At 46.8% G+C, this 22,167-nt stretch overlaps 1 protein-coding gene and 1 pseudogene across 5 annotated transcripts in view; both read right to left on the minus strand.

Annotated features, from left to right (window-relative positions):
- USP48 (ubiquitin specific peptidase 48) overlaps nucleotides 1-6,272 on the minus strand; it is a 91,574-nt gene extending 85,302 nt beyond the window's left edge. For 4 of the 5 annotated variants that reach the window (XM_044237386.1, XM_044237384.1, XM_044237385.1 and 1 more), the window contains exon 1: nucleotides 5,992-6,268. In XM_044237386.1, the coding sequence (XP_044093321.1) occupies nucleotides 5,992-6,125 (134 nt within the window). In that variant the 5' untranslated portion in view covers nucleotides 6,126-6,268. Of the gene's footprint in view, nucleotides 1-5,991 lie in introns of all 5 variants that reach the window. The other variant, XR_006383127.1, reaches the window with a different exon arrangement.
- Nucleotides 6,273-17,624: 11,352 nt separating this feature from the next.
- LOC122901408 lies at nucleotides 17,625-17,708 on the minus strand (annotated as a pseudogene).
- Between the last annotated feature and the right edge of the window lie 4,459 nt (nucleotides 17,709-22,167).

Here is a 22,167-nt window from a genome sequence, read left to right on the forward strand (position 1 = left end):
AAATTTGCATTAAGGGGCACCCAGGTGGCTCAACCAGTTGAGCTAATGACTCTTGGTTTGGGCTCAGGTCTTGATCTGAGGGTTGTGAGATGGAGACCCCAAACAGCGAGGGGGGGGGAGGCATCAGGTTCTCACACTACGGGAGTCGGAGGTTCTCCCTCTTCCTCTGCCCCTCCCTCTGCATGCAGGACACTCTCAAATAAATCAATCTTTGGAAAAAAAAATTTTTTTTTTTTTTTTTTAATTAAAAAGTGGGTCCCCTAACTTGCACTGAGGGTCAGGGAAAGTTAGCAAAGCACAAGGGACCAATACTGCTAAAGTGAGGAAGCATAAGCCAACTGAAAAAGGAGCCATCAATGAAGAACAGCTTGGGTGGCTCAGTCTTTAAGCATCTGCCTTCAGCTCAGGTCGTGATCCCAGAGTCCTAGGATCCAGCCCCACATCAGGCTCCCTGCTCCACAGGGAGCATGCTTCTCCCTCTCCCTCTGCCTGTCTACCTACCTACTTGTGCTCTCTGCCAAACAAATAAATAATCTTTAATAAATAAGTAAATAAAGGAGAATTTTTAAAAAAACAGCTGGATGAAGAAAGCTTCAGAGTGAGGCCCCGCAGCCCTCACAAAGGTTTTGGACTAGAGCTATGAGAAGTCAATGGGCATCATAGTAACTTTCCAGAATGCATTTTCATTTCTGCAATGCTCTAATTTCATAAGTCATTGGTACTGTTTCTCTAATGAGAACAAAATAGACATCTTACTCCTATATACAGGGGTAGAAGTTAGTCTAGACTGAAATTTTCCTATCAAAATTTTAACTATCACAAAAAGAAACAAATTAACATATGAGACCTAGCTGGTCAAAAAGCATGATTAAGGGGCACCTGGGTGGGTCACTCAGTCAAGACTGAGACTCGATTTCAGCTCAGCTCAGGTCATGATCTCTAGAGTCCTGAGATAGAGCCCTGCAACAGGCTCCTTGCTCAGCGGGGAGCCTGCTTCTCCCTCTGCCTGCTGCTCCCCCCACTTGTGCTCATGCTCAAGAGCTCTCTCTGATAAATAAAATCTTTTAAAAAAAAAGAAAAGAAAAGAAAAATTCTCTCTCCCTATGCCTCACCACCCCCCATATTGTGTTGGCGGTGGTATGAGGAAACAAGACATTCTTACACAGTAGAACCGTAAAGTGGAGCCATCATTCTGATCTGTAATTCAGAAACATGGATCCATATGAAAAATGCACATCTCTTTCCAACCAATTTACTCCAAGGAACTTACTTAACTGTTACCCTCATTGTTAAGCAAAAACTTTTTTAAGAATTAAGATACCGGGGACGCCTGGGTGGCTCAGTTGGTTGGACGACTGCCTTCGGCTCAGGTCATGATCCCGGAGTCCTGGGATCGAGTCCCGCATCAGGCTCCCAGCTCCACGGGGAGTCTGCTTCTCCCTCTGACCTTCTCCTCGCTCATGCTCTCTCTCACTGTCTCTCTATGTCAAATAAATAAATAAAATCTTTAAAAAAAAAAACAAAAAAAAAAGAATTAAGATACGGGCGCCTGGGTGGCTCAGTGGGTTAAGCCGCTGCCTTCGGCTCAGGTCATGATCCCAGAGTCCTGGGATCGAGTCCCGCATCGGGCTCTCTGCTCAGCGGAGAGCTTACTTTCCTCTCTCTCTCTCTCTCTGCCTGCCTCTCTGCCTACTTGTGATCTCTGCCTGTCAAATAAATAAATAAAATCTTTAAAAAAAAAAAAGAATTAAGATACATAATATTTGTAGAACTCTGTGGGTATACGATTTAATACAGGTTGCTTTCACCATGATTTTACTAAACAGTTTCAGAAATGTAAATATTCTTGAGTCATTTACTTTTTGAGAAGAACTAAACACCTCTTCAGCTCTGGAATCTCAGAATAGTTGTGTATGTAAAGCATAAAAAAGTGGATTGAAAAAAGGCATACAGGGGCACCTGGGTGGCTCAGTGGGTTAAAGCCTCTGCCTCTGGCTCAGGTCATGATCCCAGGATCCTGGGATCGAGCCCCGCAACGGGCTCTCTACTGGGCTGGGAGCCTGCTTCCTCCTCTGTCTCTCTGCCTGCCTTTTTGCCTACTTGTGATCTTTGCCTGTCAAAGAAAGAAAGAAAGAAAAAAGGCATACAGATAAAATTTGCTGGGACCTCAGATTATGCACGGTCTCAAAAGCACAAGCAACCAACCAAGCAAACAAAGTTGGGACTACATCAAAATTAAAAGCTTTTCCACTACAAACAGTACCAACAAAAATATGAAAGCACAATCCAAAGAAATGAGACTATTTACTAATATAAGGAATTTGTATCCAATATATAAAGAACTCTTAGAACTCAATAATACAAAAACAACCCTACTTTAAAATGGGCAAAGGACTTTAACAGACAGTTCTCCAAAAATACACAAAAGGCCAAGAAGCACAGGAAAGATGCTGAACTTGAGTCAGCAGGGAAATGCAAATCAAAACCACAATGAGGGGGCACCTGAGTGGCTCAGTTGTTTGAGCGACTGCCTTCAGCTCAGGTCATGCTCCTTAAATTCCGGGATGGAGTCCCTCATCAGACTCCCCAGGAGTCTGCTTCTCCCTCCAACCCGCCCTCCTCTCATGCTCCCGCTTTCTCATTTTCTCCCTCTCTCAAATAAATAAATAAACTATAAAAGAAAAAAAAAAAAAACCACAATGAGATACCACTTATACCCACTAGCATGGCTCTAAGAAAAAAAATAAAAAACAAAACAAGAGCAAGGATGGGGAGAAACTGGAATCTTCATACACTGTAGGTAAAACAGCACAGCCAGTTTGGAAAACAGTTGGTTAGTTCCTCAAAATGTTAACCACAGTTTTATGACCCAGCAATTTCACTCCTATAGATATACCCAAAATAAATGAATACATCCACACAAAAACCCCTACACAAATATTCTTGACTACATTATTCACAGTAGCAAAAAAGTGGAAACAACCCAATGCCCATCAACTGATGAATGGGTATATAAATGTGGGAAGTACATACATAAAACGCAATATTACTTGGCAATTAAAAAAAAATGAGAAATGATCAAAAGACACAAAAAGATATCCAACTCATTAGTCGTTAGGAAAATTCAAACCAAACTCATAATAAGATGCCACTTCAAATTCACTAGCATGGCAAACAAACGGAAAGTAGCATGTGTTGGCAAGGATGGAAATTGAAACCCTCACGCTCCCGGTGGGAATGTAAAATGAACGGCACAGCAGCACCAGAAACCAGTGTGGCAGCGCCTCAGTTAAACATAATTACCGTGACCCAGCAATTTCATTCCTAGGTAGACACCGAAAAGAACTGAAAACATGTATTCTAACAAAAACTTGCACCAAATGTTCATAGCAAGCACAACTGCCAAAAACTAGGTAGAACAAAATGCTCATCAAGTTAACTATGTGAGGTGACAGATGTGTTTAACTACCTTGAACTCAAGAGCACCTGGGTGGTTCCGTAGGTTGAGCACGTGCCTTTGGTTTGGCCAGCGTCCTGGGATGGAGCCCCACAGCCGGCCCCCTGCTCAGTGGGGAGCCTGCTTCTCCCTCTCCCTCTGCACTGCCCCTGCTTATGCTCTATCCCTCTTACTCTCTGTCAAGTACCTGAATAAATTCTTAAAAACAAAAACAAAAATCTACCTTGCTCATAGTACTCTTTCTACCACGTGTACATATATCAAATCAAGTTGTACACTTTAAATATAGGCAATTCTATTTTTCAGGTATTCCTTGGTAAAGTTGGGGGGGGGATTTTTAAGTCCATCAACTGATGAACAAATAAACAAAATATGGTATATATCCAAACAATGGACTATTACTCAGCCACAAAAAGGAATAAAGTACAGATCAATGCTACAACATGGAAAACATGTTATGTGAAAGCCAGACAAAAAAGGCTATACACTGTAGGATTCCATTCATAGGAAATATTAAGAAAAGAGAAAACCACAGAGTCAGAAAGAGCAGTGGTTGCTCGAGGGGAAAATGGGAAGTGACTGTTTAATGGATATGGAGTCTCTTTTAAGGTGATGGAAAAGCCCTACAACCAGACAATGGTGATGGCGTACCAGTTACAAAAATACTTTATGTCACTTAACTGTATAAAATAGTAAATTTGGGGAGCACCTGTGTGGCTCATGGGTTAAGCTTCTGCTTTTAGGTCATGTTCTGGGGTCCCGGGATCAAACCCAGTATGGAGCTCTCTGCTCAGCAGGGAGCCTGCTTCCCTCTCTCTCTGCATGCCTCTCTGCCTACTTGTGCTCTCTGTCAAATTAATAAATCTTTTTAAAAATTAATAAATTTTGTTGCGTGTTTTACAAACTTTTAAATATGAAACTAAATACCAACATGTGCTACCACACAGATGACCCTTGAAAACATTACATTAAGTGAAAAAAAAAGTCACAAAAATCCACCTGTTTTAAGATTCTATTTACATGAAATGTCCAAGATAGGCAAATTAGGAGGCAGAAAGTTGATCAGCGGGTTGCTTGGAGCTTGGGGCGCTGGTGTACAGGGGAGGACCGAGTGCCAATCTAATGGCTAAAGAGTGTGGGAGGGAGGGGCAAAAAAGGTTCTAAAATCAGATCGTGGTGATAGCTGAACAACCCTGTGAACACACAAACAAAAAACACTGGACAGTACATTTTAAACGGGTGAATCAGAAAATATGTGACTTATACCCCAATGCAAAAAAAAAAAAAAACACCCAAAAAACAAAAACAAAACAAAACAAAACAAACCAACAACAACCCTGCTTGGATACAAACATTGCAACTGCAACTTAAAACTCCTATGACATTACCCTTACAGCGATCCCAGCAAATTTCTACTCCTTTACTTGTGTTAAAATCAGAATTAGAACAGTGAAAGTATTTTTTTTGGGGGGGGGGTTTACTGTGGAATCTGATTACGTTGAGAGACTAACTGAAGCTTAATAAATTCCATTATACACAGACCCTGTCATTCCAGTACTTACGTCGGGAGTCAGATGTGCCCTCCTTGTGGAGCTAGACACCCAGAGCCTGGAATTATTCGTCTGCTTTATGGAAGCTCCCTAACTTGAATCACTTCTGAAACTTGACTTTAATTCCGAAGCGGAGACCTTGACTTCCATTTCTTCCGGATCCCGCCGCGGAGTATAAAAACTGCAGAAAGCCTTTACTAAATGCCGGCTGAAGTATGGCTACTGAGCATGCCCGGCGTGGCTAAGTCAATTCAACAACATTCCGGAACAAAAAACTATAGTTCCCGCGTTAAAAGGTGGAAAAACAGAAGAGACAGGAACAATGCCTAAGAATTAGAACTAAAAGGAAAGGCAAGGTTCAAGGACTAAGCGGATGTGACGGACAGAACTTACACAGCTCAAACTTCGTACCTGGTAAAGTGACGACCCCCATCCCCCAAAAAAGCCTAAATCAGATTAACAAGAGACGGGAGGTCAACTGGAGGTGAAGTATACCAACGAGGTAAGCTAACCACACGTTTTTCTAAATCTGCCCTATCCAAAACTAATATGAAGATGACCAAGCCTTCACCGTCAACAGTAATAAATGGTACTGTGATGAAACTCACTTCGACGAAGTTCCCTTTCTGCAACAGAAAAAGCCGAGCGGTGGCCAAGATACAACCAACAACGTTTGCTAAACTCTCAGCTCCTGCCTTCAACCATTTCCACCGCCATCTTTTAGATAAGAACCCAGAACCTTTTTCTAAAGGGCTTTCAGCAGCATCACCTCCGCGCAGCGAGCCTGGGATGGCTACGTTGCTCAGGTCGCCCAGACGCGCTAAGGAGGAAGCCTCCACCTTGCTCCTCTCCGCGCCTGCTAGATGCACACAGCTGGCTGCCGTCCTCCTTCCCCCAACATGACCCCCGGCCCCTGGTCCGCTTTTCCAAGGTCCGAAACGAGGGCGGGGGGGGGGGCCGCAAGGCCCGGTGTGCGGGCCTCACCTGCACACGCCGCGGATGCAGGGCTCCAGCCAGATGCGGTAGGCGGTCTCGATGTGCTCCTGCGACACCTCCTCGGGCCGCACCGTCTCCGCCCAGCGCCAGGCCGCCTTCTCCAGCTGCAGCCGCGGGGCCATAGCCTTGGCCCGAAAAACGCCTCCCGAGCCGGGCCGTAGCTGCTGCCGCTCCTGCTGCTGCCGCCGCCCAAATGGGCTCCGCCACCTGCCAGCAATGGGGACCAGGCGATTCCTCAGCCAGCTGGCCAGTCAATCACCTGTGCGCGCCACTGCCGCCGCGCCCGCCCGCCCGCGCCCGACCCGCACGACCGGCCGCAAAGCGCCGCCGCCGACACCCGACACCCCCCGCGTCCGCAGACGTTGGAGGTGTACTCCCCGTCGCTGTGGGCGCATGCGCGTTCCCAGCAACCTTTGCGCCTCCCGCGCCTCTAGCCCGACGGGCGGAGGAAAGGGAAGCAGCTGTTCGGGGTAGTGTTGCCACGTCCTCACCGGCGCTTCTGGGCAAGCAGCGTCTCAGTTCCTAGCTAGGCTAGCGTCCTGCATACCACTACCCTAACAAGCCGGCGCCTCGAGGGCAGAAGGCTACCTATTCTTGCTCTGTGCTACTTCCCCTTTAACCTTGAAGGAGTCACGCGAGAAGCTAGTTCAACGCACACCATAGGGTCGCTGGACTGCGGGGTAGGACCTGAAACCGGGTCACCAAAAAAACCAGGGTCGGCTCTCTAGAGGATGATTAAACTTGAACCTGGGCCGGTTCCGATTCCTTTCCCGAGCCCTCCTGACGTCACGGGACGTTCTGGGCTTTTCCTGAACTACAACTGGACTACGTGTCCCGGCGTGCTTCCGTGCTGTCACTCACTGGATGCTATGCATGCTGGGATTTGTAGTCCTCGAGGTGGAGGGGAGGGGATCTTGGGTGGGGTTTCTCGGGCTGGGAGGGTCTTCACTGCAGCTGGCTGACCCTCCTCACTGCTGTTACCTCCTTTTGAAGACTCCTTAGTGCTTTGCTGAAGCTCGTCTTTAGCTCCCGGGTTTAGAAACATTACCTTTTTTACAAGTCCTGCCTCAGGATATAAAGACTAGCCTGATAGAAATGTTTTGTAAACTGTTAAGAGCACTGCTAGAGGGAAGATTTTTGAGGGCTTTACATTTGAATGAGAGCCCTCCAGGGGTCTAAGCACTAATTTCTGACACAGCAGTTTACCAGCTGGGTAACCTTGGACTTGACGCTTCAAGTGTGCTAGCCATTAGACAAATATTTGCTGAAAGCATGACGAAGATAAGACGTGGTCCCCGCCATTGGGCGTGGGTGAGGGGAGCGCCGTAGAAACACAGAGCTGCCCTTCGCAGCCTTGGAAGGTTTGCAGTACTTGGTAAAAGGCTTACCAGAAGAGATTATTTCTAAGCACATCTTTAAAAGATGAGTAAAACTTAGCCAGGAGAAAAAAAAAGGCACCATTTCAGACAAAGGGAACCGCAAGGAGCAAAGACACATCAGAGAGAAACTTTTTGGTGTCAGAAAACAAATTCGGGGGGCGCCTGGGTGGCTCAGTGGATTAAGCCTCTCCTTCGGCTCAGGTCATGATCTCAGTGTCCTGGGATCAAGCCCCGCATCGGGCTCTCTGCTCAGCAGGGAGCCTGCTTCCCCCTCTGTCTCTGCCTGCCTCTCTGCCTACTTGTGATCTCTCTGTCAAATAAAATAAATAAAAATCTTTTAAAAAAGAAAACAAATTCGGAGACAGGGAGGTGAGAGGTAAGCCATGAGAAGCAGGCTTGCCATTATCTGAGAGATTCCTTGAAAAGTTTAAAACTGGTGAGACACACTGGAGATTTGCATTTTGTATAGCTTCCTCAGTCTGGGTCAAGGTCAAAAACAAAGAAACCTTGTAAGACTATTGCCCTCTTCTAAGTAACAGGGGGCAGCGATAATGAAGCCCTCAATTGGGGAAATGTAATCCAGCTGTGGGGGTCCCAAACAGACCCGGTGCAGCCACTCACCACTGATAAAAATCCAAAGGCAGAGATACGAGTGGTGGTGAAACAGGAAAGGAATTTATCTCAGCGAGGCCAACACCGGAACCATCTCAAAGGCTCTCTCCCAAATGCTTAAGATAATCTAGGTTTAAGAAAATGTGGGGGCGCCTGGGTGGCTCAGTGGGTTAAGCCTCTGCCTTTGGCTCAGGTCATGATCTCAGGGTCCCGGAATGGAGCCCCACATCAGGGCTCTCTGCTCAGCAGGGAGCCTGCTTCCCCCCCCACCCCCCCCCAGCCCACCTGCTCTCTGCCTGCTTGTGATTTCTGCCTGTCAAATAAATAAATAAAATCTTAGAAAGAAAGAAAAGAGAAGAAAAAATGTGGGACAAGGGTCAAGTACACCTAGGTGGGCAGTGAAGGTCAAATCAATCTTTGGGTCAATTACTCCCAGTCTTGCTGGCTCAGGGCAGTCCTTGTTGCTTGAGGGGCTAGTTTTGGCTCACCTCAGGGGATGCTTTGCCTGTGGGGTCTTTTCCCTGAGATAAGAAATAAGCTGGAAAGAATGACTTAAAGTACAGACTGAGGTCAAAATGGAGGTAGTCCGATTTCATGATAGATATGGCTTGAGCAGACAAATTCAAAGATATTTAGGATGTGGAATTGCTGCAACTTGAGGTTGGTCTAATCAGTGTCTACTCACCTTTGTGTTACTTGACCTTCAAGTCTGGGTCATAGCCCTTTCCTTGATGCTTACAACTACCTGGGACATCCATTGTTTCACTTGGTACACAGTAAAACTATGACTGTTGACCATGTGGTCACTGCTATGTGCAGTTTTCTTACTTGGGTAATTAAGAGTTTCCACCTAGTGAGCTAGAACTAAAGAAGCAACAGCAGGTTTCTAAGGGAGATGATGATTTCAATTTTTAATATACAGTACACCCTTGAACCTTCAGCTGTACCTTGACCCCCCCAGGTGATGTGGAAATTCTGGATAGAACTGTGGACTCCCCAAAAACTTATAAACTGATAACCTGCTGTTGACCAGAAGCCTTACCAATAACAATGAACACATTTTGTCCTATGTATTATAAATATTTTTGGCTGTATTTTTTTAAAGATTTTTTTAAAAATTTATTTGACAGACACAGTGAGAGAAGGAACACAAGCAGGGGGAGTAGGAGAGGGAGAAGCAGGCTCCTCGCTGAGTAGAGAGCCGGATGTGGGGCTTGATCCCAGGACCCTGGGATCATAACTACAGCCAAAAGGTAGACACTTAACTACTGAGGCATCCAGGCGCCCCTTTTTTACTATATCTTAAACTAGAGAAAATAAAATGTTAATACAATCATAAGGAAGAGAAAAATACATCTATAGTACTGTATTTATTGAAAAAAGTGTAAGTGGACCAACACAGCTCAAGGGTCAGCTGTATTGCATTTTAGGTGTGTTGTCAAAAATCGAGCTCCACGATTCAGAGCCAAACAGAACAGGAAGACCGAGTTGGGGATAAAGAGGAACAATAGCTTTCTTGCTTTGCGGGGCAAAGAAGGCCCCACAGCAGACTATGGCCTTCAAAAACCACAAGCCCTCAAGGCACCTGCGTGCACGGTAGGTTGTGTGGTCAACTTCAAGGTCATGGTGTGGGGTCCTGGGATCAAACCCAATGCAGATCACTTGTCCTTCTCCCTCAAGGCCTCCCCGACCCGCTCATTTTCTCTCTCTCAAATAAATAAATAAAATCTTTAAAAAAAAAAAAAAATTGCAAGGCCTTCCCCAGCCCCAGGAAGGGGCTGGAGGTTTTTACGGGGAAATACAGGATCTAGCAGGGTTCCACAGGCATCGTGTTGTGCTGCCAACCTGCTTCATCCTGTCTTCAGGTGGTGAGGGGAAGAGGGGAGGTATGCTGAAGAGAGGAAAAGGATTACTTTAAAACTGAGCTTTTGGGGGCGCCTGGGTGGCTCAGTGGGTTGAGCCGCTGCCTTCAGCTCAGGTCATGATCTCAGGGTCCTGAGATCAAGTCCCACATCGGGCTCTCTGCTCAGCAGGGAGCCTGCTTCCCTTCCTCTCTCTCTCTGCCTGCCTCTCTGACTACTTGTGATCTCTGTCAAATAAATAAATAAAATCTTTAAAAAAATAAAAATAAAAATAAAAATAAATTAAAACTGAGCTTTGCTGGGGATGCCTGGGTGGCTCAGTGGGTTAAGCAACTGCCTTCGGCTCAGGTCATGATCCCAGCGTTCTGGGATCCAGTCCCACATTGGGCTCCTTGCTCGGCAGGGAGCCTGCTTCTCCCTCTGCCTCTGCCTGCCATTCTATCTGCCTGTGCTCGCGCTCTCTCTCCCTCTCTCTCTCCGATAAATAAATAAAAAATCTTTTTTTTCTTTTTTTTTTAAGATTTCATCTATTTATCAGAGAGAGAGAGGAAGAGCGAGCACAGGCAGACAGAATGGCAGAGGGAGAAGCAGGCTCCCTGCCGAGCAAGGAGCCCGATGCGGGACTTGATCCCAGGACGCTGGGATCATGACCCGAGCCGAAGGCAGCTGCTCAACCAACTGAGCCACCCAGGCGTCCCAATAAAAAATCTTTAAAAAAAGAAAACTGAGGGGCGCCTGGGTGGCTCAGTGGGTTAAGCCGCTGCCTTCGGCTCAGGTCGTGATCTCAGGGTCCTGGGATCGAGTCCCGAGTCGGGCTCTCTGCTCAGCAGGGAGCCTTCTTCCTCCTCTCTCTCTGCCTGCCTCTCTGCCTACTTGTGATCTCTGTCTGTCAAATAAATAAATAAAAATCTTAAAAAAAAAATAAAAAATTAAATTAAATTAAATTAAAAAAAATATATTTTATTAGAGAGCATGAGCGGGGAGGAAAGGGAGAGGGAGAAGCAGACTCCCCACCAAGCAAGGATGTGGGGCTCGATCCCAGGACCCTGGAATCATGACCTGAGCCAAAGGCAGATGCTTAAGTGACTGAGCCACCCAGGTGCTCCCTTTAACACTTTAAATAAAATCTGAACTCCTTGGGGTGGGTTAAGACTCTGCCTTCAGCTTGGGTCATGGTCTCAGGGTCTTGGGATCAAGCCCCATACCGGGCTCTCTGCTCAGCAGGGAGCCTGCTTCCCCCTCTCTCTCTGCCTGCCTCTCTGCCTACTTGTGATCTCTCTCTCTGTCAAATAAATAAAATCTTTAAAAAAAAAAATCTGGGGGCGCCTGGGTGGCTCAGTGGGTTAAAGCCTCTGTCTTTGGCTCAGGTCATGATCCCGGGGTCCTGGGATCGAGCCCCGCATCAAACTCTCTGCTCAGCCAGGGAGCCTGCTTCCTCCTCTCTCTCTGCCTGCCTCTCTGCCTACTAGTGATCTTTGTCTGTCAAATAAATAAAAATAAAATCTTTAAAAAAAAAAATCTGAACTCCTTTTAGTGTGACCTAAAGGGCTGTAGCAGGCAGAGTAATATCTCCCTGGAAGTTCTCGCCATATACCGAATATTTTCATTTCCCCAAAATTTACATGTTAAATCCCAATGCCCAGTGTGATGGTATTTAGAGGTGGGGCCTTTGAGGGGGGTGTCTTAGATCATGAGGGAGGAGCCCTTCTGAATGGGATTAGCACTCTCATAAGAGACCCCCAAAGAGGGCGCCTGGGTGTCTCAGTGGGTTAAGCCGCTGCCTTTGGCTCAGGTCATGATCCCAGAGTCCTGGGATCGAGTTCCGCATCGGGCTCTCTGCTGAGCGGAGAGCCTGCTTTTCTCTCTCTCTGCCTGCCTCTCTGCCTACTTGTGATCTCTCTCTGTCAAATAAATAAATAAAATATTTTTTTTAAAAAAGAGACCCCAAAGAGCTCCCTTGCCCCTTCCACCAATGTGAAGACACTAAGACCGCTTTCTATGGACCAGGAAATGAGTTCTCACCAGACCATCTGTGAGCACGTAGAACTTGAACTTCCCAGCCTCTAGAACTGTAAGGAATACATTTCTGTTGTTGATAATCATACAGTCTATAGTATTTTATTTGTTTTTATTCTATTTTAGTCTGGTATTTTTGTTATGGAAGACCAGACAGAGTAAGACAAATGGCCATGTCCTATTCCCCAAATTTGTGAATATGTTATCGTATGCGCCAAAAGGGACTTTGCAGATGAGATTTAGTTAAAGATACTAAAATGGGGTAAATTATCCTGGATTACCTGAATAGGCCTGATGTAACCACAAGGATTTTTTTGTTTTTTGTTTTTTGTTTTAATATGTATTTTTAAAGATTTTATTTATTTATTTGACAGAAAGAGGGAGATCACAAGCAGGCAGAGAGAAAGGGGGAAGTGAGGGGAAGAGAAGGGGAAGCGGAGAGCCTGATTCGGGGCTCGATCCCAGGACCCTGAGATCATGACCTGAGCTGAAGGCTGAGGCTTCACCCACTGAGCCACCCAGGTGCCTCCTCTTGGGTTTTTTCAAGATATTATTTACGTGACAGAAAGAGCCCAAGCGGGGAAGCAGGGAAGGGAGAAGCAGGCTCCCGCTGAGCAGGGAGCGCAACACGGTGTTCAATCCCAGATCACGATGGGAGCCAAAGGCAGAGACTTAACTGACTGAGCTACCCAGGTACCCCCACAAGGATCTTTATACGAGGGAGGCAGAGATGTCCCCCAGATGTCTTTGAAGGTGGAAGGAATCACAAGCCAAGGAATGCAGGCACTCTTTAGAAGCCAGGAAAGGCAAGGAAATGGATTCTCTCTTGAAGTGCCCACAGGAATCCAGCCCTGCCAACACCTTGATTTAAGTTTGGAGAAACCCTCTCTAGACGTCTAACCTCCAGAATTATAAACTGTTGGAAGCAGCCAAATGTGATTAATGACAGTAGTCAAGGAAGAGGACTACCTCCATTTTGACCTCAGTCTGTAATGGATTAAGTTCTTTCCAGCTTATCTCTTAACTCCGACAAAAGACCCCGCAGGCAAATCATGGGGGGGGTGAGCCAAAACTACCCCCTCAAGCAACCGGGACTGCCCTGAGCCCTCAAGATGGGAGAGATTGCTCAAAGGACTGATCTGACTTCACCGCCCACTTCCCCGTACCTACCCAACCTTTGTCTCACGCTTTCTCTATATAAACCTAGAAGTAGTTCCAGCATGTTACCGTCTTTCACACACTAGTCTTTCTCGTGTCAGGTTCACAGAAATCTTTTCTCATTTCACCACCACTTGTGTCTCTGCCTTTGGGTTTTTGTCAGAGGTGAGTGGCTGAACTTGATCTGTCTGCCATATCCCTCCCCCCACCCCCCTGCCCAGGGCCAAGGGCTCTCGGGTCCCCTGTGCCCTGGTTAGAATACAAGGAAACTAAAACTTAAGGGCACTTCACGATCAATCTTATGTTATTGTTTGTGCCCTCTGTAAGGGCCTATTTAGCCAGAGGGATGCCATCCGGCTAAACAGTGATTTTGTTGTTGATGCAGTAAAACTTAAACTGTCCCTGCCACCCTCCCCCTCCCCCCAAGGGGATTTACTTAAAAACAAGTCCCGGAAACCAGTCCCAGGTAACAAAGCCCAAATATAAGGGTGGGTCAGGCCAGGTGGAGGTATTCAATCAGTGGGGGGCGCATACTGTCTCCTTAGCTACCAAGGAGTATGGGCCCCACCCTTTGGGTGCCTTTTGGGTGCCAGTTCTGACCAAGGTGATCTGATTGGCTAGTTCAAATATCTACTATAGGGTAAATTGTAATTCATTTGGTCACTTATGTGTGACCTAGCAGGACTGTGCAGCTTTCTCTGTGTTACAATCTCATTGGCCACCTGTGTGTGGCCAGGCCCAACCACTTGGCTTTTGCCCTTAAGAGCTAGTCTGTAAGGCAGAGAGAGTTCGTCTCTTTGCAAGAGACGGCCCTGGCCGGTCAGTTTGATTCTCGATGTTTGGCGCGAAATAAAGCTTTGCTTGACCTTCGCTTTGTATCAGTCTTGTTCCTTTGACCATGGACCCAATACCCTCATTCCCTGTGACTTAGCCACAGTATCCAAGCACTTTCCTGCCTCAGGGCCTTTGCAATCGGTGTTCCTTTGCTAGTAATGCTCTTGCCCCAGATCTTTTAGATCTCAATTCAAATGTTACCTTCACAGAGAAGACCTCCCTGACCAGCCTGTTAAGAGTATACCTCCCGGGGCACCTGGGTGGCTCAGTGGGTTAAAGCCTCTGCCTTCGGCTCAGGTCATGATCCCTGGGTCCTGGGATCTAGCCCCGCATCGGGCTCTCTGCTCAGCAGGGAGCCTTCTTCCTCCTCTCTCTCTGCCTGCCTCTCTGCCTACTTGTGATCTCTGTCTGTCAAATAAATAAAATCTTTAAAAAAAAAAAAAGAGTAGACCTCCCTTTCACACTGTTATTTCATCCCTGTTTATTTCTCTCCTAACACTTATCATGATATCTAAAGTGATTGTGTTTGGGGAGGAGGTGGGGTGGGTACCTGGATGGTCAGTCCGTTAAATGTCTCTCTTGGATTCAGCTCAGGTCACGATTTCAGGTTCATGTGATTGAGCGCTATATCAGACTCCGTGCTCAATGGGGAGTCTGCTTGGGAGTCTCTCTCCCTCTCCCTCTGTTTCCCCCTCCCCCACAGCACATGCCCTCGCAGTCTCTAAATAAACAGACTGTGTCCCATGTTGGGTATAGAAATTACTCAAATAAACAATCTTTTAAAAAGTGATTGAATTCATTTTGATCTTATTTACTCCCTCATTGAGGTCTTCCCTCAATTGTCAGCTCTTCAAGCGTAGGAACCTTACCGCCTTGCTCTTTGCTATGTTCCTGGCACCCAGAAGAGTGCCTAGCACATAGTAGATGCTTGAGAAATACTTGTGAGGTACTTGGCTGGCTTGGTTGGTGGAGTGTCTGTCTTGGGCTCAGATCATGATGAGATGCCTAAATTATAACCATAACCGCTATTTCTGCTTCCGTACCTTCGCTTGCTAACCCATGAGATGGAAAATTACCAGCAAACTTTCTATAGGCACTCTGTAACCACACAACCCCCGCCCAGAATTGAACCTAGCAGAGTGGCCGCTCCCGGACCCCCACCCAGCTCTGGGCCAAGAGATAACAGCCATCTGGCGCCAGAGAAACCCCCACCCAGAATTGGACATGACAAAGTGACTGCTTCCGGACCCCCCACCCAGCTTTGGGTACAGGAGATAATAACCATCTGGCACCCCGCGGCTTAGCAGGAAGACCCCGGCCAATCCTGAGGTGACACATACCCTAGCGGTGCCAACCAAGCAGTCTGAAGAATGACAGCCCTTTGACCTAACCAATAATCTGTTCCCAGCCCTTTTCCCGCTCTGTAGTGCGCCAGTCATACTATAGAGTTGCTGTTTGATTTTCCCGCGGTATGTAGTGATTTGTTACTAGAGACTATGATGTATGCTAAGTCCCTGCCTCCCCTAAAATAGTGTATAAAAAGTGCTGTGATCCTGAGCTCAGGACCTCTTAGCGTCACTGGCAACGAGTGTGCGGAGGTCCCGGTTCGAACTTGTAATAAACGACCCTTGCTGTTTGGCTTTGACTCTGAACTCTGGTGGTTGTCTTTTGGGGGGGGGGTCTCGAAATTTGGGCACAACAATGATCTAGGGGTCCTGGCATCGAGGCCCGTGTCAGGCTCCCTGCTCAGTGGGGAGTCTGCTTCTCCCTCCCCTTCTACCCTCCCTCTGCTCATTCTCTCTCTCTCTCCCTCCCTCTCATGTGTGTTTTCCCACTTTCTCACATAAATAAATTTAAAAAAAGAAGTGCTTGCTAAATAATGAATGTGCATCAGTTTGAATAAGGATTACTTTTTGTTTTTAACTTATTTATTTGAGAGACAGCATGAATGGTGGGGAGAGGCAGAGGGAAAGGAAGAAGCAGGCTCCCCATTGAGCAGGGAGCCCGATGCAGGGCTCAATCCTAGGACCCTGGGATCACAACCCAAGCCAAAGGCAGATGTTCCACCAACTGAGCCACCCAGGCACCCAAGGATTACTGTTTTAGGTCCAGAGGTGTGGTTAAAAGTAGATTCTTTTTCCAAGAGGAGGGAGGCTTGAAATCTACGCAGACTCACACAGTATGTATAATTTTTAATGCCATCATTTCTCCAAGACTGGAAAGACAGGGAAAACACGAAGCCAGAAAGGGAAGTGGAGGGCTGGAGGGTCTCACCAGCGGAGGAGGATGGGGGGAGGGAGGGTCGCCTCACCCAGGAGGCAGCATTGCTGTGGACACTGAAGACGCCACTTGCCGCCTCTGTGGCTCAGCACGTGTGTGATCACATGTAGGGCTGAGTCTCCCTCTGACGTCTACGCTGCTCCCAGGGGTTGTTCATTGATGAGTATAGTGGACGGAGGAGCCAAGGCCTTCGGTGAACCATGTTCTGTGAACTCTACTGGCTTTCATGTAATGATGTGGGAGCTGACCAGAGGTAGCCTTTTTTTCCATTTTTCAAGGAATGTGATTTTTTAAAAAATTTATTTAAGACAGAGCGAGCACATGTGTATGCATGAGCACATGCACAGGGCGGGAGAGACAGAGAATCCCAAGCAGACTCCCCACTGAGCGCGGAACCCCCCACGGGGCTGGTGACCTGAGCCAAAACCATGAGTCAGTCACTTAACCAGCTGGGCTACCCACACACCCCTGGAGGTGTGGAGGCTTTTTTTTTTTTAATTTTTAAGATTTTATTTACTTATTTGACACAGAGAGAGAGATCACAAGTAGGCAGAGAGAGAGGGGGAAGTAGGCTGCCCGCCGAGCAGAGCCCAATGTGGGGCTCGATCCCAGGACCCTGGGATCATGACCTGAGCAGAAGGCAGAGGCTTAACCCACTGAGCCACCCAGAACCCCCCTTTCTTTCTTTCTTTTCTTTTCTTTTTTTTTTTTTTAAAGATTTTATTTATTTGACAGAGAGAGAGAAATCACAAGTAGGCAGAGAGAGAGAGGAGAGGAAACAGGCTCCCTGCTGAGCAGAAAGCCCAATGTGGGGCTCGATCCCAGGACTTTGGGATCGTGACCTGAGCCGAAGGCAGAGGCTTAACCCACTGAGCCACCCAGGCGCCCCTCTTTTTTTTTTTTTTTTAAGATTTATTTATTTGAGAGAGAGCACACACAGGAATGGGATGGGGAGGCAGAGGGAGAAAGAGAGAGAGAGAAATCCCAAGCAGACTCTGCACTGAGCACAGAGCCCAACGTGAGGCTCGATCCCATGACCCCAAGGTCATGATCTGAGCCCAAGCCAAGAATCAGATGCTTAATCCAGGCACCCCCAGTGTGCACTCCTGCTGTGGGTAGGAGCAAGGGGCATGAGGATCAGGAATCTGACAATGGAGACCTCCCTTTTTCTGCAAATTCTCCTCCCCCTAGGGAAACTGTAATAACTTATTACAAACTGCATATCTTCGAACAATAAACTTGTTCATGCACAGTTCTGGAGCCTGAAATTCCAAAATTAAGCTACCTGCACAGCCCATGCACCCCCGAAGACTCTGAGGACGGTTTCTACCTGGGCTTTTCCATCTTCTGGTGGTTCCTGACATTCCTTGGCTCTACCTCCATCTTTCCTCTGTGTCTCTCTGTGTGGCTCCTCCCCCCTCCAAGGACACTGGTCACGGAGGGGAGGGCCCACCCTAACCTGGTGTCTCATCTAAACGGATGACATCTGGGAAAAGTTTTCAATTAGCAATAATCGCGCCTCGGATAAACCTCATTGGCTACGATACTGCCACTGCGCAAAGCTAAACGGATGACATCTGGAATGATCTTTTTTCCAAATAAAGTCCTATTCTGAGATTTGGGTGAGGGACAGAACTTGGATTTTGGGTGGACACCCTCCAGCCCATCCGACTGTTTCTAACTGCGCTCTTCGTGCGTTGCTTCCTGTGTTTATAATCAGGCTCTTGCTCTGATTGGCTATTGGTAATTTAGCAAGCTCTAAAATGTTGATCCTTAATACGATTACTATATTTCTCTTGCCACCTCATCCTTGGACTGTAGGTGTTACAGAAATACAAGTGAGGGGAACACAAATATTCTGACGCTGTTAAAGGTGTGAGCTAGGGGCCCCTGGGTGGCTCAGTGGGTTAAGCCGCTGCCTTCGGCTCAGGTCATGATCTCAGAGTCCTGGGATTGAGTCCCACATCGGGCTCTCTGCTCAGCAGGGAGCCTGCTTCCCTCTCTCTCTCTCTGCCTGCCTCTCTGCCTACTTGTGATTTCTCTCTGTCAAATAAATAAATAAAATCTTTAAAAAAAATAAATAAATAAAGGTGTGAGCTAGCCCTCAGTGGGATGCAGGCAGCCTTTAACAGCGGGAATCAACAGCAAGCTGTGGCAGGGGTGCCTGCCTGGCTCCCCTGGCAGAGTACACGACTCCATCTTGAGGTCGTGCATTCAAGGCCCATGATAAGGGTAGACTTGACGCAAAAAAAAAAACAAAAGCAAAAAACCCAAGGGGCGCCTGGGTGGCTCAGTGCCTCCGGCTCAGGTCATTATCTCAGGGTCCTGGGATCAAGCCCTGAATCGGGCTCTCTGCTCAGAAGGGAACCTCTTCCCCCTCTCTCTCTCTGCCTGCCTCTCTGCCTACTTGATCTCTCTCTTCAAATAAATAAAAACAAAACAAAACAAAACAAAAAAACCCGTAACACCCAAGGAGCTGTGTCCAGAACTGAGACATAATTCACAAACACATCTGCTGTACAGTTCACACCCTGACTCTGTTACACTTAATGCTTTACGACAGGCCTGAAGCAGTATGAGAATCATAGCAAACAAGCACATTCCTTAAGAATTTGATAATGTTGCAATGTATCCAGTCACCTTGGTTATATCAAGAGTCCCATTAAATGTCCATGGCACAGAGTCATGCCAAGCAGGAAGACTGAGACATAGCTCCATCTGTTGCCTCTTTATTTTTAAGATTAAAAAAACAGGGACGCCTGGGTGACTCAGTTAGTTAAGCCTCTGCCTTTGGCTCAGGTCATAATCCCAGGGTCCTGGGATCGAGTCCCACATCGGGCTCCTCTATCAGCAAGGAGCCTGCTTGTCTCTCCGCTTCTGCCTGCCACTCTGCCTGCTTGCACGTGTGCGCGCTCTCTCTGTGAAAAATAAATAAAATCTTAAAAATATATATATTAAAAAAGTCTTTTTTAAAGATTTTATTTATTTATTTGACAGACAGAGATCACAAGTAGGCAGAGAGGCAGGCAGAGAAGGGGGGAAGCAGACTCACTGCTGAGCAGGGAGCCCGAAGCAGGGCTCGATTCCAGAACCCTGAGATCATGACCTGAGCCGAAGGCAGAGGCTTAACTAACTGAGTCACCCAGGCGCCACCCCCCCACCCTCCCACCCCAGAAAAAACACTTTTTTTTTTTTAAGTAGGCACCACACCTAGTGTGGAGTCCAGTGCAGGAGTTGAACTCACAACCCTGAGGCCAAGAGTCAGATGCTTAATCAACTGAGCCACCCAGGAACCTCCATTTTTTTTTTTTTCTAAACTAATCTCTACACCCAGGATGGGACTCAAAGTTGTGACCCCGAGGTCGAGAGTTGCAGGCTCCACCAACCAAGCCAGCCAGGTGCCCCTAAGGGACTGTATTTTGGCGGTTTGCATAGCTCTAGGGTATCAGGATAGTTGTTTATTATGTAATTTAGACAATTTATTCTGCCAGAACACTGTTCCATTTTCTATTTATTTCACCCCGGGCTGGATTTAGGTGTTTCCTTAGTAACCCATTAAACTTTTTACCATTCCTGTGGCTGTAGGATTAGGAGGCATCAGATTTTCTTCTTACTGGCCTAGACCCACGGCCTTACTGTAAGGTTTGTTTCCTGGTTTGATTCTGTGGCCTGGGGGCCTCCGTCAATACCAGTAAGTGTCTGTATGTCTGGTATTATGGCTTTCGCATCTACGTAAACCCCAGTCCTGAGAAGTACCCACCACAGCCATATCTGGTCTCCTGGTGACCCAGTCATGGCTTCAACATATTCTGTCCACCACATTTATCTTCTGCTAGCTCTTCAAATTATGCGCCCTTTCTTCTATTGTCAGCTGACCCAGAAAAGGCTGGTAGATTTGACAATGTTTTCGTACCTCTCTCCCTTTACCATTTCATTGATGAGTTTGTGCCCAGTTGTCCATTTGTTTGGGGACTCCATATAGCTAGAATTTTGTCAGTTAACCTTTTTTTTTTTTTAAAGATTTTATTTATTTGTCAGAGAGAGAGAGAGAGAGCACAGGCAGACAGAGTGGCAGAGGGAGAAGTAGGCTCCCTACAGAAGAAGGAGCCCGATGTGGGACTCGATTCCAGGACGCTGGGATCGTGACCTGAGCCGAAGGCTGCCGCTTAACGAACTGAGCCACCCAGGCGTCCCAAGTTAACCATTTTTGATGTTATATATCCAGTTCATTTCTCAGCTTTCTTTATTTTTTTTAAAGATTTTATTTATTTATTTGACACAGAGAGAGAGAGATCACAAGTAGGCAGAGAGAGAGGGGGAAGCAGGCTCCCCGCTGAGCAGAGAGCCCAATGAGGGGCTCGATCCCAGGACCCCGAGATCATGACCAGAGCTGAAGGCAGAGGCTTAACTCACTGAACCACCCAGGTGCCTCACATTTCTCTACTTTCTAATTGTATTTTTCTTCTTGAGTTTTACCCTTCTCGGTGCTGAGACATAACCTTTTGTTACCTAAGACTGTCAAACCCGGTGTGTGCTCTCTCATACTGGTTTTCTCCATACTGACTGTGTGTTTATTAGACAATTATCTCTTTTTCCATTCGGGGCACCGAATTATTAGGCCATTGGCTACTGCCCATGGAACAGAATTCAAGATAACTTCAGGATGTCCTTTGCATAAGTTCTGACTTATTGGCAATTGTTCTTATTTTATTTTATTTACTTATTTTTTAAAGATTTTATTTATTTGACAGAAAGAGATCACAAGTAGACAGGCAGAGAGAGAGGGAGAAGCAGACTCCCCGCTGAGCAGGGAACCCCATGTGGGGCTCGATCCCAGGACCCTGAGATCATGACCTGAGCCGAAGGCAGATGCTTAACCCACTGAGCCACCCAGGCGCCCCGGCAATTGTTCTGATTTTAATTCAACATATTGAGTTTAATTCAACATGTCTGTCCCTCCAGCTGCCAGAGGTCCTCCTCTGGTTGCATTTAGGGTTGCTGCTTTCCACTCAATGACTTGGGGTATGAGTGAGGTACTCCCATGCTTAGGCCCTCCCACCCATTGCCAGCTCAGCAGGCCAGGTCTTCCTCACCCTCTCTGCTCATGGGGCAAGTCTGGTAAAGCCTGAGATACTCCCTTCTCCATGGAGGACCCTGCTTTGTCCTTTCCCTTATGTAGCATTTCCATTTAGGTGAATAAGACTTTGTGCTACCTGTTTTGTTTGGTCAGCACTGAATGTGAAGCATACTAAGATGTGTGACTTGATTCTTATTTTGGGGCTACCATTAGTCTCACCATATCCTATAATGCAAGGAATGTAACCAGTGCTCCTTTTCTTTCTTTCTTTCTTTTTTTTAAGATTTTATTTATTTATTTGACAAACAGAGATCACATGTAGCCAGAGAGGCAAGCGGGGGGGAGGGGGAAGCTCAGCAGGGAGCCCGATGCAGGGCTCGATCCCAGGACCCTGGTATCATGACCTGAGCTGAAGGCAGAGGCTTTAACCCACTGAGCCACCCAGGTGCACCCCCTTTCTTCTTTTTTTAAAAAAATATTTTATTTTTAAGTAACCTCTACCCTGAATGTGGGGCTCGAACTCACAACCCCAAGAGCAAGAGTCCAGCCGGTACCCCATCCCCTTTTTTCTATTGGGCTAGTTTTCTATATCAGAAAATGTCTTTGTTCAGTAGGCTGAACTAGTGCTGTGCCTAATCGTTAAAGTCTAACCCAGATTGACCAGTCAACATGACCATGAGTCACTAGAATCTCTTGTTTTCTTTGGTGGTACAAGTGCTCGGGGTAAAGATGCTGGGTCACCCTCTCTGGTTCATCTAAGGACGTGTGTTGTTTGATCCTTGCGGGAAATCTTGGGCTTCTCCCCCCTAGGGATTTGATATATTGTTAAAGAATATTTAACACAGAGTCTGTTTTCCCCAATAGCCAAATGATCCTATCAATTTCAGGGTCTTTTTTTTTTTTTTAAACCTTAGGCTATGTCCTTTATGTATTCATTAATTGATTC

The sequence above is a fragment of the Neovison vison genome, chromosome 2 (assembly GCF_020171115.1).
Source record: "Neovison vison isolate M4711 chromosome 2, ASM_NN_V1, whole genome shotgun sequence".
NCBI lineage: Eukaryota > Metazoa > Chordata > Mammalia > Carnivora > Mustelidae > Neogale > Neogale vison.